At 36.5% G+C, this 16,320-nt stretch overlaps 1 protein-coding gene across 5 annotated transcripts in view; it reads left to right on the top strand.

The window, feature by feature from the left end:
• The window catches only part of LOC111063935 (phosphatidylinositol 4-kinase type 2-alpha), a 65,871-nt gene that overhangs the window by 8,763 nt on the left and 40,788 nt on the right, over nt 1–16,320 (top strand). For all 5 annotated transcript variants that reach the window (XM_039427432.1, XM_022351621.2, XM_039427434.1 and 2 more), the window contains exons 3-5: nt 7,813–7,931; nt 10,261–10,461; nt 16,133–16,264. In XM_039427432.1, coding sequence (XP_039283366.1) covers nt 7,813–7,931; nt 10,261–10,461; nt 16,133–16,264 — 452 coding nt within the window. The remainder of the gene's footprint in view (nt 1–7,812; nt 7,932–10,260; nt 10,462–16,132; nt 16,265–16,320) is intronic.

Raw genomic sequence — 16,320 nt, 5'->3', positions numbered from 1 at the left:
AAGCAGGGATCTCTTTTAAGTGTATTGACGTATCAAACTTTTGTCAGGATAGTGTTTGTGAAGCATCGGCTATTAGGTTGACGAAGTCCAATCTTATAATTCTATGTATTTATCGTTCACCACAGGCTAATTTCAGAGTTTTTGTTGAGAGTCTTGAGAACCTCCTTGTTCATGTCAATGACAAGTACCTGAGAAAGAACGATTGGCTGGCTGTGGCTGGGGATCTAAATGTGAATCTTTTGGATGCGAATAGTAGAGAATCTTTAGAGCTACTGGGTGTTTTAAGATCATATTTGATCTTTACAGTTCTAACAAAGCTCCAACTCGTTTTAATGCCTGCCTGGACAGCATTCATTTGAACATTTCTTCTGAGTATTTACATGTCTCTATTCTGCCGCAAGATATCATTTCTGATCATGCAGGTGTCTGGCTTAATATAAGTAAGGTTGTAACAGAGAGAGATGGGTCTTCTAAGAAAAGTAGAGGAAAATATGTAAGGCTAATAAATGAAGAAAAAATAAAAGATTTCAATCAGTGTCTATCACAGATTGACTGGTCTGGACTTTACAGCATTGTGGATGTGAATTTCTCCTCCTCACTGTTTGTAAGTGTATTATCTTCTTTATTCAATGAAATATGTCCACTTACTTATAAAATATTTAAAAAACAAAATTCCAGACCTAACTCTGGTTCAAAAAGTTGGTTCACCAGTGAATTGAAATCGATGCGATGCTATCTACTCCTTCTGTATGATAAATGGAAATGTACGGAGGATTTAGAAGACAAACTAATATATTTAAATTACAAAAAAGAGTACAATAAAGAGATAGATAGGTCCAAGAGATCAGCAAATGACGAACTCATCAAAATGGCAAAAAATAAATGTAAAATGGCTTGGAAAATTGTCAGAAAAGAATCTGGAACTTCCAAGCCGTTTACAGAAATTCAAATAGCCCCCAACGTTCTCAATAATTATTTTGTAAATCTCTCGAAAACAATAAAATCTTCTGATAGTAATTCTAGCTTGCAAAATGGAGTAGTGCAGCACTCTGCCTTGTTGGTGAACTTTAATAGATCTATTCTTGTCGCCGGTTTCAAATGGAAGTCAGTCAATTGTAGAATGGTTCGACAAGTTATTGTCAATTTCAGTATCTCAAGAAGTGAGGATATTTTTGGACTCTCCAACAAAATTATAAAAACAGTCTCTGACAGCTTGATTGATCCAATGACTTTCCTTATTAACAGAGTGCTCGATGATGGTATTTTTCCTGATTGTTTCATATTCACAAATGTTATACCAGTTTTCAAGAAGGGAGACTCAAGTAAGCCTGAGAACTTTAGACCCATTGCTATTGTCCCTATTATTGGAAAAGTAATTGAATCATGTTTAGTCTTGCAGTTGTATGAATATTTCATAAATAATGAGTTACTGTATGAAAATCAGCACGGCTTCCGTCCCGAACATAGCACTGTAATGGCTATTGAGACTATTGTTGAATTTATTCTTCACAGCTTTGAAAGTAGAAACATAGTAGCAGCTAACTTAATTGACCTTACAAAAGCTTTTGATTGCCTACCTTTTGATATCTTGTATGATAAGCTCTTTTTCTATGGAATTAGAGGAACTGAACTCAAACTAATTAAGTCATATCTGTCAAACCGAAAACAGAGGGTAGTTGTTGCTAATGAGTGCTCAAATTTTGAGGATGTTGCTGCTGGCGTCCCACAAGGTTCTGTTTTAGGCCCTTTCCTGTATTTAATTTTTGTTAACGACCTTTATTGTAATATTCCAACATTGTCTGTTCTCTACGCCGATGATACATCTTTAATCTGCTCCGACTCGAACTATGATGATGTTAGATATAAGTTGTCAGAGCCTCTGCTAAATCATGGTTTGAGTCTAATAATCTAATCATCAATGAGAGCAAAACTGAATGTATCTGCTTCTCTTTAAGGAATAGTCCAGAAGAAAATGATATTAAGCATCAGGTCAGAATGTTGGGTTTCACTTTGGAGAGAAGTTTGAGTTGGGAGCCTCACATCATAGAATTGTGTAAGAGACTCTCTCGTGTTGTCTTTCTACTTAGAAGACTTACGTTATCATTGAATTCTGATTCTTTGGTATTTGCTTACTATGGACTTTTCCATTCCCTCATATCCTATGGTATTCGCCTATGGGATAATTCTTGCCATGCTTCAAAAGTTTTCATATGGCAAAAAAAAGGCAATAAGAGTGTTAGACAACTTGAGAAACAGAGAGTCATGCAGAGAAAGCTTTCGAAGATTGAAGATATTGACATTCCCTTCAATTTTCATAATGAGTAGCTTGCTGCATGTCAAAACTAATTTACAATCTTACTCATGTCAGGGAAACAAACATGAATACACAACCCGGCATAGAAATGATATTTCAATCCCACAGATAAGGCTTTCTAAAACAAGGGACAGCCACCTATTTCAGCAGATAAAAATTTACAACAGTCTTTCCTCAGCTGTTAAAGAGCTGCCAAAAATGAAATTCAAGAAAGTTGTGAAGAATAAATTGATGGAGAAAGCATATTATTCATTGACTGAATACTTTGATTGTTCAATATAAGGGCTGCACCTCATTTTGGACTAAGTTGTGTACTGTAAGGTGTATCATCATGTGAATACTGTTACTATTCTTGTCAATCTCCCTGTTAGCCTACTTGTATATACATACTCTGAGCTATTGTTATTCTTGATATTGTGTTATGTATCTTATTATGTACACTGTATTTTTTTGACGAGCTTTTACATTGTAAAAAATGTCAGGCAGAATAAAGAATTTGAATTTTGAAATTTGAATTTGCCCATGGGAATCACACCATCGAAGTTAAGGTCTTGCATAGAGTGATAACCACCACGGAGGTAGATAATGAAATCTAAAAAGCATGTTGAAACGTTCATCGCAGTGAAAGGGGTTAATTATCTCCAGCATCTTTTATGTCAAAAATGAGTGTGTTGCAAATAAATTGCATTTTCAATTTTAAAATGATATATTTTCCAGTTATATTCTTTAATTTAACGAGAATTATTATCAATGTGTTGTTTAGTAATTTGATCATTTTGTATTTCAAGCATTAACAACACTGTATGTGAATCAGTACCCGAAGCTATTCCATTCACCTTTTAGTCCGGGCACAAATGTCATGAATAAGGCACTCCGTGGTCATTTTTGGGTAACAGCCGTGGTAGGTCTAGCTTAATAAGGACCGTGATGATGATAAGTCGAAATCACAGGCAAACACCTCGGAAACAAGATGGCCGCCTAAATTTTGAGGGTTTTGCTATATCGATTGTATTTCAATAACCGTTCAAAATATTCAACCGTTTTTCGAGACAAAAATATTTTAAAAACCGACCTCTACAATTTATGTTTTATAAAATTCCTCTAAAACGCATATTTTTCTAGTTATAACCTTCAAAAGCCCAAAAAAACGTTTTTTCTAAATTTGTCCAAATTTCATTCCATTATAACTTTTTTGTGCAAGAGATACAGAGGCATTTTAAATCTATGAAATTTAGAGCGCTTTTTCAACTTAAAAACGATATATCTTAATGCGCTGTACGTCAAAAAATGAGTTCTCCAACGCCCTCCAAAGAAAACCCTGCATGATTTCTGGTGCGTTTTCCATACGCATGAGGTAACAAGCTAGAACTATAAAATCGATTTTTTCATGATAGAGACTTGCAAATGGTCTCAATCTCTTCGTTACAACAAGCCGAATAAGAATATTGATGATGGAAACAATGAAAATATTCGACATCATTGAAAAATTCAAGATGGCGGACATTATTGACAGAATTTTCATATCGCTTGCTATTCAGTTATTGTGGGAGATATCGGATTGGTTTTATCACCAAAGTGTCTATTATTAACCAAACTATGATTTTCGAGAGAAACTTATTTCGACCACTCTTTTCATGATTTATTCAACTTCAAAAACTTGAAACATACATTTTTCGGGGACAATATTTTACTTTCTATCCTGTAAATGTATTCGCAGTGGAAATACACTAATGTTATTGGTACAGTGTTTTAGAATATTTCCAAAACTTCAAAATGATGACATCTGATTGGAGGCTTTAAGTCCATATTCCACGGCTGGAGCGTCATCGGAAAAAGAGAGAAAAGTACTGTTTGCAGTGGAAAACACACTTTTTCCACCAAATGCCAATCCCAACAATTAGAAAACCGTGTAACTCAAGACTCCTTGAAGGTGCAGACTTGGGAATGGTATCAATCTCTTTGTAATGATGTGTAAAGAGAGTTTATCCATGATGGCAATCACAAAAATTTTTGTCATAAAAAAACAAGATGGAGGCAAAAATATGTCGATTTTCAAGAAACAAGTTCGGTTCGGCAAATTCCGATAAGTGTGAAACTGTAATTCGGTTTGAATTCGGTACCGAATAGAAACCTCATAGAACCGAACGCCCACTTGACTCTTAACTAGTTGTTCTGTGAACAGTAGACCTCGCGCAGTTATAAACAACAGCCTCCTCTTATACTGTCCATCAGAGTAAATCCTGTCTGTATGTCGAGTCGGTGAGATATCGGTGTGAAAACGGCTAATGGCTGTTGGGGTTGGTGTATCAAAAATGCTAACATCAAAAGCTAATCTCGCTCAATACATACTGGCAACAGGTTAGCCCGAGTTCAAAGCAGAGAAAGGCCGAGAGACAAAATATGTTGTTTTAGTTATTAATTGCATGCAATCAATAGTTCATTTAATAGTGCATAAAAATTGCTTTCAATGAGGCATGCAATTAATAGTCCACACAGCAGCTGAATTTTTACCAAGTTACATTGCGCCATTGCATGCAATTTATAATCCACTCGACAGCTGATTTATGATGAATAATTCTAATGACAGCTGATTTTTACTCTAATATTGGCGTAAGAAGGAGGCTCCTTTTCCTTTAATATTATCCTTGAAATGCAAAATTTCCAAAAACCTTGTATGTACGTTGACGCGCAATTTAAAAAGGACTATACCTGTCAAATTTCATGGAAATCTATTACCGCGGTTCGCCGTAAATGCAGAACATAAAAACATTTAAACATATAAACATAAAGAGAAATGCAAAACCGTCGACTTGAATCTTAGACCTCACTTCGCTCGGTCAATAAATTCCATCAGGTTCAAATTCGTTTCTAGCGGAGGGCTACTTTCACACACATTCGATTCGGTTCGTTTTCGGCAAATTCCGATAAGTGTGAAACGGTGATTCGGTTTGAATTCGGTCCCGAATAGCAACCGCTTAGCACCGAACACCCCCTCGACACGAATAGGTTTTATTATATTCGAATTCGTTGCTAGGAAACCGGAAACAAAAACCAAGTCTTTTACACACACTCGCTTTTTTATTTTAACCTGATTATCTGTTTCAAAATCTTCCATGTCAAAATCATATGGCCAATATTCTATTAGTTCATTGGAGCATTTTTATCTCAACGAATAGTTTCTAAAAAAAATATGAAGATAAATTAAAACTCAGGGAGAATTTATATATTTTTATTTTTCCACGTAAATTATATCATTTCATTAATGGAGAGAAGAGATGAAGGTTATGTACCATGTGTCAAAACAAGAAACAAATTTTCAATTAAAAAAAATAATCACTCTGAACGTCCAAAATTAATATAATCAAAAATAAACTAGGTATTCAAATAGTAAAACATTTTTAATTAGCTTGAAAATTTTGTTGTTCAAGAAATCACATCTGACTTTTATTTTGAACACCAGTTCTTATATTTTAATGACAGCATGAATTGTGAAAATCCAAACGCAGCTGTGTTTGAGAAGAAAATACCTAATCAGAACCGTGCGAATTAAAACCTGATATGTATGAAAGCCTCATTCGTTTTCGGCAACTAACCGAAAACGAACCGAACCGAATGAAACCGAATGTGTGTGAAGCTAGCCTTAGTATAACTCATGAATAATTCACAACGACATTGATTGAGCGCGATTATCAAGCGCGTTTCCTGTTATCTTTGGAAAGTCATTACCATTCATTACCTCACCCATCAACTGCAAATAGTCATACTAAAGGGTGGGCTTGTGATAAGATGGTAAAAACAAGCTTCCATAATTCACTGTTTCCGTTTTGGTAGTTTTATAACTCAATAGGCATGAAAGAATTGATGCTTTCAAGATTCACATCATACTGTCAGCATTTATCATCATGAATAACATGAGTGCTTATTTGTAAAATAACACTATAGTACCCTTTTTGAAATATTTTAATTATAAAATAAATTTAAAACTTGTTATTTTATAATAAAAATATCTCAAAAAAGTTACTATGGTGTTATTTTACAAATAAGAAAGTAAGTAGCCCTGAATATATACGTTTTCAGAAAACATTAGTGCTATTCGCATTATTTTAAAATTACCAGTTCTGGTGAATTTCAGTAGAATTCCTAGTAGACAGTTAAAGTGAATCTCACTCTACCAATTTCCCAGGAATAATACTTTACGGTACTGGTACTTGAATAATGCATATTTATGTGTTTTGTGCGTTTTATGAATGCATTATTGACTCCTAACAGCAAAAAAATAGCGTTGCACGAGATCTCATCTAACCAAATTGAAGTTCATAATCACAGTGTTATTATTGAGGCCTACATAGAGATGAAGTACTAATTAAATTCAAAAGTACTTTGAACTATGGATGGTGTTTTATTATTTGATAAGTTCATAATAATCATGGAGTAGACAATTCAGTCTATTTCAATCAAAGTCCAAACATCAGTTGAGAAGAATCAGAGGTTTATATCTCAAGTATTCCAATGATTAGTAATTGACGTTATCTTTAAATCAATACTCCACTAATCTAAATTGCATTACCAGTTTTACTGTTCATTACGGTTACTAATTCGGAATTGATGGTATAATCAATGAGGTCTTACTGCTCATTAATTCATAGATGATGAATCCAGTGCAGCTTTTTATGACAGAGATTTATTCTAAAGGTTGGTTCTCATTTATGAATGAGTTCAAGGACACAATAATCTATTCCACTCGTTTTGTGTCTATTGCTCAACTCATATAATTTTCCCACAGGATTCTGATTGACGTAGATTTCTTTATGTAAATCCAAATTTGGTCAAAAATTAACTTATAGAAACACACCAATCCTCCCCTTTTCCGGGTTTTGTCTTTTCTGATACAGTAGAGAATTCAAATGTGATAAATTGGAATTCAAACCTGATTATTAGGGGGAGAATTCTGTGCATTAGCAGAGAATTTCTTTAAACTTCAGTAATATGAGCAAGAACTTTATCACTATTTCTATTGAAATGCATTATGATTCTCAAGCTGCTAGTACTCTCTTTTCCATGTAGCAGTTCAATGTAATTAATAGTCAAGTTATCAGATTCAACAGAAAAATATTTTAGTAATAATAATTATGATTTTGTTCTATTGGAGTATATACATTCCAGTTAGTATCTACACATTTTAGTGAGATCTTAAATAGCTCCTTTGAATAATAGCAAACTTTTCCAAGTGGCACTGAAAATTCTCAAATTTTAAAGAATTTTTTCTATTAGTAAGGAATACAACTTCTCAAACATCCACAAATTTCTTATTAATCCATGATCTTTGGGGGAATATAAGTTTCCAATGTAATAGTATGTTAGTGTGATACCTAATACCTGTATTTGCTGAAACTGTTGTTAAACTTCTCGTCAAATATTATTCTAAACATTTAAGGTTTTTCTGGGTTTAAGCTAACGTGCTGCTTTCTTGATACCAATATCTTGTTGGGTTTTTTCAGATGATCCCTCATTCTCAGAAATAATTCGTCAGGCGGAAACTGCAATCGATAATGGAATCTATCCGGAAAGAATTTACCAAGGATCTAGTGGAAGCTATTTTGTCAAAAATCCTGCTGGTGTGAGTATTATTTTCCTCTTCGAATTTCCTTCTTCTTTTTTATTTGACTGTTAAAAAAGTCAAATTCTGTTTATTTCTGTTTATTTTGTTTATTTCTTCTTCTGTTTTATTTGACTAAATTATGCTCAAGAATGAATCTTCCATATTTCGACAGAATTCGATCTATGATATATGATTTCGGGATAAGGAAATGAGCTGAGAAAAACAGTTATAGCAAGCTTCATGAATGAATGCGTTTCAGGCGGACAAAACTGGTGATACTGATAAAAATTATCATTTACCATGTGAAATCGTTACCGTATGTTAAGCCGCGTCCAGACTATGTCAAAAAAGTCGATCCACATGTGTCGATCGATATTCGATATTTGACTTGTCCACATACCTCCGTAAATGTGGACTAGTCGAGCGGCACACGCCGGTGTAAGTGAATTTAAATTAAAGTTAATGAATAAATGAGTGACTCGGAAGACGCTGCAGTGGCGGCTGCTGCAATTATCACTGCTGTTGCAGGAAGTTAGCATGATCGCCATCGTCGCCGCCCGAGGTTTTGGGGAAGGCCCAGCCTTGTCCGAGGCAGAAAAAAGTCTAGTACTGAAGAATTTATGAAGCATTTATTGCATAATGATGTTGATGATTTGAACTTGGAATACAGAAGTGACGTAGGCTTTCAGAACTTGTTTAGAATAAATAATTCCTATTTTGAAAATATATTAAGTAAAATTGCACCCGTAATCATAAACAAGACACAAAATTCAGACCACCTATTCCAGTGAGCCAGCACCTTGCAGTAACTCAGCGTTTTTTGGCAACAGGAGATTCTTACGTATCATTTGGCCACCTCTTGAAAATTTCAAAGCAAGCAATATTAATATAATAATATAAACTTGAAATAATTTTTAATAAAATAAATATTGAAAGAACAGTGTGAAATGTTGTGCAACCTCGTTCAACACGTCCACACTACTGATTTCGATTCAACTTGCTCGATCCGAACCGACTTGATTCGGGTTGAATTCGGTTCGGGTCGACATGATTCGACAAAGCCGGGCGATATGTCGACACTTGTTCAACAGTGTCGATCGACCCCTTTTGGCATAATGTGGACGCGGCTTAAGGTCGGAGAAGTTATTGGTGATGCTGCTGATTCTCAAAGCTAAAACTTGTCAGGTTTTTTTGAAAATCTGATTCGTTTTAGAATAATTGTAACATATTAGTATCATTGAAAGTGACCGGCACAGTGAAAATGTAATTTCCAAAAGTTGTGATTGAACTATTGACTCTTTTACGGCCTAGCCAGTATGAATAGTCCCTTTAGAACTTGTGGGAATAACATTCTCACTGTACCGGTCACTTTCACTCACATTCATATGTGAAAATCCAGCTTAATTAAATTATGTGTATGCAGCATATTGATTTTTACTGCGTCGTCGTATGCTAGGGATATAAAATTTGATACTTTAATTTACTGCAATATTCAATTATCTCCTATACCTTTTAATCGAATAGGTAGTATTTGATATAATTTTGAAGAGGTTATAATAATAACTGAATGATTACTCTCATACATTTTTAAATGAATGTCTATTGTAGGCCTATCACCGTAGTATGTATGCACTTAATATAAATAGAATTCGATTTTGCATGATAATGCTGTCAGCATTGTTTGAATGAGAAGCGTCATTGTTATTTATGAGGAATGCTGACAGTAGGCCTGTTGTAGAACTATAGTGAGGTCCACGTTATAATGGCAGTGGAGAAAGATTACAGAACAACGTTGCCGATCCTCTGTCTTGTCAATGCATTCCATAGACGGTAGCTGATACAGGTTTATAGTTGTAATATTAACTATTCATTCTCGTTTAAAATAATGAATTATATTCTATTAAGCAAGAAATAATATTTTTCAATAATTTCATAATAAATCTTTATAATTAAGATGAAATATTTTGTTAATTATTATTAATTTTACATTGTTAAAAAACAATCTGGTAACAGAGCAAAGCGAGAAGGAGATTCAATTGTTGTGAAAGTGAAGTTAGAATCAATAATAATAATAATAATAATAATAATAATAATAATTATTATTATTATTATAGATAGCGCTATCCGCTTTGTTGAATGATGGACAAGGATAGCAATACCATTGCTAATCAAACACTGCCTTTATAACGTGGACCTTACTATAGTCACTTATAAGATATCAGATACAGTATCTGTTGTTTCTTATTATGTAGGATATTTCTGGGAAATGGAATGCTATTTGAATTGCTGCTAAAGTAGGTCTACTCAATGCTATTGTTGATTGTGGTTTTGTGGGTGTATATTTCAGAAAGTGATAGGCGTGTTCAAGCCGAAAGACGAGGAGCCGTACGGCCGCCTGAACCCGAAGTGGACCAAGTGGATGCACAAGCTGTGCTGCCCATGCTGCTTCGGCCGCGAGTGCCTCATCCCCAACCAGGGCTACCTGTCCGAGGCCGGCGCCTCTCTCGTCGACCACAAGCTCCAGTTGAAAGTCGTTCCAAAGACAAAGGTAGGCTCTCTATATCACCAGGACTTCCCATATTCTGCCGGACCTGAGCCTAGGAAAAAAATGGCCGCCATAGTTGGTGGACTTGAGGAATTTCCACTAAGAAAAACATTAATCAGCTGTTTGGGAGGGTCTCAGTTTATCGAAATCTCAATTCGTATAGTTCTTGTTTAAAATATTAATGCCGGTCACCATCTACGGTGGCCATTATTTTTCTAGGCGCTGGTCCGATAGTATATAGGAGGTCCTTATATTACTCAAGATGCTTAAATATTGGTCTCCATCACGAACTGGGACTATGAGATTCGTTTGTAATACACTAAATTATTAAAAGCTCTGTTGCACAAAACTCGGTTAAATTTTAATCGTGATCAAGTTTACGTGAACCAATCAGATAAGGCTTTTTCGAAAAGAAGGCTTCTCTGATTGGTTCTATTGAAATCAATCACGATAAAAATTCAACCGGATTTTGTGCAACTGGCACTAACAGTCTATTTTCGAGACTTGATGCTCGCGACCTGAAGATTGCGGTTAAAGATACTTTCAAATGCTTTATTATGTTACCCACTTTGCTTGATAATCGTTAGTTTGTAGGTAAGGCCAGCCACTATCACTTACGACTGAAAGGCGAGTAGTGTTATGTAACAGCTAACCTGCAAGAGCACTCAAACTATTGCACACCTGCGTTCAAAGTAACTGCCACTAACGTTCAGGTTTTCGGCTGTACCGTACATGTGAAACTCTACGCTAGTGGCTAGCCTAAGCATAAGTCAAGTTTACCTACAGCTACAGTTTGTGCTGAGTTTTCATAATATGAAAAAAACATATAGGCCTAATGTTTTTAAGTTCTCTTTACAAATATATGGCAAGATATGCATAAACGTATCCAAAGCTGTTCCTAAGGTAATTATTCTAAAATAATATCATGTATGCTATTCCAAGATGCTATGATATGATTAAGAACTTACCAGATTACCCAGTATACCCGAAAGTTTATCAGCTTGTTATTAGTGACACTGTTAATGCTCATAGGAGCAAAGGAGGAGGGTTTGCGAAAGGCCAACAACCCTTCCTGTAAAACTGTCAACGTTATGGAAACTCAGAATGAGCCTCGGATTGGACAGGATTTAAGGATTAAAAAACGGAAACAAACTGGCTTTGGCAAACGGAAAATTGAATTAAGATTATTTACATGGAATGTGCGTACCCTATTAATGTGCGTCAGCCTACAAAGCAGACATAGCTGCAATCCAAGAAGTAAGTTGGACAGGAGACGGTGTTATACACAAAAGAAACGCAGACTTCTTCCACAGCTGCCACAAGACTAGACACTGTTTCGGTGTGAGCTTCCTAGTTATGAAGCATATCAGGCAGTTAGTGATTGATTTTAAGGCAATAAATGAACGAATCGGAGTGTTACGAGTTAGAGGAAGGTTTTTCAATCTATTAATAATCAACTGCCATGCACCTACCGAAGAAAAAACTTATGAAGAGAAGGATACATTCTATGGAGATCTTGAGAGAGCGTATAACGCATGCCCAAAACATGACATTAACGTTCTAATGGGAGATATGAATGCTAAAATAGGACGGGAAGACATTTACAAACAGCAAGCGGCTTCTCACAGCATACATAATGAATCCAATCTGAACGGAATAAGACTTATCAACTTCGCTGCATCTAAAGGAATGGTGATAAGCAGCACATCCTTTCCCAGGAAAAATATTCATAAGGAAACATAGGTCTCCCGGGATATGGCTACATATAATCAAATTGATCATGTGATGATAGATGGCCGGCATCGTTCCAATGTTATGCCTGTAAGGACCTTTAGAGGAGCAAATATAGATTCGGACCACTACCTTGTTGGAGCCACGCTCCGAGCACGGATCTCCAAAGTTGAAAATATAAAGGGAGCCAGACACAAGAAGTTCAATGTTGGTACCTTGAAAGAGGAGGACTCTTCTCAGAAATTCAAAGACTGTGTCCAGGATAATCTGCGAGTTGAAGAGGATGAAGATCCATCTGGGATGTGGAGAAGCCTAAGGGATGGACTGGAAAGGATTGCAGAAGTTATCATTGGAGTGAAAAGGCAAGAACAGACCAAAACATGGTTTGACTAATAATAATAATAATAATAATAATAATGTTTTATTTTCAACAGCACAATATACAAGAATACAAATTCATAACATCCTAAGCTTGGCTTTCGCCGTCAGCTCGAGTTGAGATTTTTTCATTTTATCTATGATAAGAATTACAGAAAACTTTATTTAAAAGTGAACATTTAAGAGAAATTCAATATATACAAATAAATCAAACATAACAGAGAGATAAAACACTATAAAAGCAACAACAATTCACAGAAAATCTCAATGGGCTATTCCACAATATCAACAAATGCAGAGACGTTCTATTGAACAGAATGCCAGTCGGAAAGTGTCTTCATTTGGTTTCAATTGACATTATACATATATGCTTACCCTACTTCAATAGTTGAAATTCTCTAATAAGAACCACCGATAATGCCAAGCCACTCTACAAAATCCAACCAGCCCCCGCCAATTTTCTCCGTTCAGAACTTCTAGGTACTCATTTTCCGAGAGAGTTGATTTACCCAACCACCTTCGTCTCCACTCACCCAACACCAAACACCGCGCCACAAAATGAAACGTGTCCTCTCTTCCACCCGCATTACACATCGAACACATTCTAATACTTCCCTTCAACCACGGTCTGTCATTCAAATTTAACATTTCTCCTCTCACTTTCATTATCCACCTGATGTCTGGCAAACCAAATTCCTCCTTTAAATAGCCATTACCCCCCAAATTCACACTCGTGAGACTCTTATATATGGTATGATGTCTGGCTGCGTTTGCTGAGATCTCAAAATCCTCAATGTTTCTCAATTTCCTTAAATTTCAAATTTTATTAACTTCACTTTTCCAATTACTCAGATTGTCCAAACTCAAATCAACATTGGCACCCAGCTCTTGCGACATATCTAACCAGCTCTTATACCAGAACACTCTCTTTTTTACAACTTGGGCTGCTAGTAGTTTAGGTAAGCGTCAATCCTGCATTTTCCTTACCTTGCAAACATAATTGAAATGCAATCGGAGCGTGTATTCAAAAAGCGGCGGCTCTCCTGTTTCTAAGAATAGAATATAACTGGGTGTATTATAAGGCAGGTTGAACAATCTTTTAATGAAAAAGCGCCACAATTTTTCCACCTGTTCAAACCTTCTATATCCCCACACCTGAGCAGCATACACCATGATTGCCCTTGCTACAGCTCTGTATAAAACCCACTTAGCCGACAATGATACTTTCCTATTATTTATGAATTGCCCCAGCCAGCATTCAGCCCTGCTTTCGCACTTCCCAATTTATTTTCAAGATGAGGAGACATTCTAAGGGTTGATGTCATAATTACTCCCAAGTACTTATATTCGTTAACTCGTTCTATCCGATTCCTGTAAAATTCTATCCATTTCTATCCATTCCTCTTGTCTCCCTTGCCTTCCGCCATTTTTAAATACCATTATTTTCGATTTATTCAAGTTCACTCTCAGATTCCATCGCTTGCAATAAATTTCTAGACTGAATATCATATCTTGTAGTTCTTTTTCTGTTTCAGCTAGTAACACAATATCATCAGCATACATAAGAAGTTTTATTCGTAGATTTCCCACTCTTGCTCCTCCTCCCAATTCCCCCTCCAAATCATTTAAAAAAGTGAGAATAAGAGAGGACTCATCTGACAGCCCTGTTTTAAGCCTACTCCTGTACTGAACTCCTCCGTCAGACCATCCTCACCCCATACTCGTGCAGTGGTTCCATTATTTCCGAAATATATATTTCTGAGTATCTTCAAAAACTTTGATGAAACCCCCATGCACGAGAGTTTGTAGAAAAGCGCTCGTATGTCCTGGACCTTTAGAGGAGCAAATATAGATTCGGACCACTACCTTGTTGGAGCCACGCTCCGAGCACGGATCTCCAAAGTTAAAAATATAAAGGGAGCCAGACACAAGAAGTTCAATGTTGGTACCTTGAAAGAGGAGGACTCTTCTCAGAAATTCAAAGACTGTGTCTAGGATAATCTGCGAGTTGAAGAGGATGAAGATCCATCTGGGATGTGGAGAAGCCTAAGGGATGTACTGGAAAGGATTGCAGAAGTTATCATAGGAGTGAAAAGGCAAGAAAAGACCAAAACATGGTTTGACTACGAATGCCAAGAGGCAACAAACAAAAAGAACACAGCCTATAAGAAGATGCAGCAGAGTCGAGGGACGAGGAGTACAGCCGAACAGTATAGAGCTATGAGAAGAGCTGAAAAAAGGATACATAAGAAAAAGAAGAAAAAATGGGAGAAAAAAGAGCTGGAGATCCTAGAAGCTGCGAAAGATAGGAATGAAACAAGAAAGTTTTACAACAAAGTTAATATAGGAAGAAAGGGTTTTAATGCCAAGAACAACTTTGTGCAGAACAAAGGATGGTGAACTGCTGAGTGAGCCGGGGAAAGTTTTGCGTAGATGGAAGGAGCACTTTGAAGAACTGTACCATCCTGCAATTCCACTGGAAAGGCCGGATGAAGAGGTAACTATCAACACCGACCTGGCAGAACAACCCCCTCCATCGGTGGGGGAGGTCCAATTGGCAGTGGAGAAGTTGAATAGAAACAAGGCACCAGGAGAAGATGGAATCCCAGCAGAACTTCTGAAAGATGCTGGAGATCACCTTGCTGAACAACTGCAAAAAGTAATCCATAAGGAGTGGGTGACAGAGCGGATGCCTGAGGACTGGACTGTAGGACTTATCTGTCCGATACATAAAAAAGGGGACCAGATGGAATGTAAGAATTAAAGTGGCATAACCCTTCTCAACACTGAGTACAAAGTATTTTCAAACATTCTGTTTGCCAGGCTCAAACCGTTAGCGGAAAGGTGTGTAGGGAAGTATCAGACAGGATTCCGCTCCGGATGCTCTACAATAGATCAAATACTCTCGCTGCGACAGATTCTAGAGAAGGCTCATGAATATAAAACAGGAACCTCCCACCTCTTCTTGGATTTCACGGCGGCCTATGACAGTACCGTATCCTGAGAGTAAGGCTATTCGAAGCAATGGAGGAATTTCAATTCCCAAGGAAGCTCATCAACCTTACAAAAGCATCCTTGTCTAAAGTTGTATGCCGGGTGAAGATACAAAACCATCTGTCGGAACCTTTTGAGATGTAGGCAGGGCTGAGACAAGGAGATGCTCTTTCATGTTTGCTATTTAATATAGCTTTAGAAAAAATCATTCTTGAGTCAAAAGTCAACACTGAAGGGAATAATATATATTTTATAAATCAACCCAGATTCTCGCGTACGCAGACGACATTGATATCATTGGAAGGTGTTGACAGCGACGCACAAGTGATGATTGCAGCCACAGGTTGGAAAGCAGGGCGGAACACAGAGACGAATGGAGGCAAATACTGGAGGAGGCCAAGACCTGTAGCGGGTTGTAGCGCCATGGATGATGATGATGGTTAATGCTAATGTTCATATTACTGTTATGACAAATGTCATTTACTTGATAACTTTAAATAAATAAGATAATTTCTGTGTTATTAATCTTCTCAACAATTACTACTTTTTGTGTTTTATTTTTTGTTTGCAGGTTGTGAAATTAGTCAGTGAAACATTCAATTACCATAGAATCGATAGAAGAAAGTCGCAGGTGAAGGTTGCTATCAATGAACATTTTCCAAAACTAGGACGCCGCTTCCATAGACTAGGATTGAGGCCAAAGGTAACTGGCTTCCTTCCTCTGCTTCCTACTACCTTCTAATACATTAATTTAATATA

This window comes from Nilaparvata lugens, chromosome 4 (assembly GCF_014356525.2).
Source record: "Nilaparvata lugens isolate BPH chromosome 4, ASM1435652v1, whole genome shotgun sequence".
Classification (NCBI taxonomy): domain Eukaryota; kingdom Metazoa; phylum Arthropoda; class Insecta; order Hemiptera; family Delphacidae; genus Nilaparvata; species Nilaparvata lugens.
This window is presented reverse-complemented; position numbering and strand designations above follow the sequence as displayed.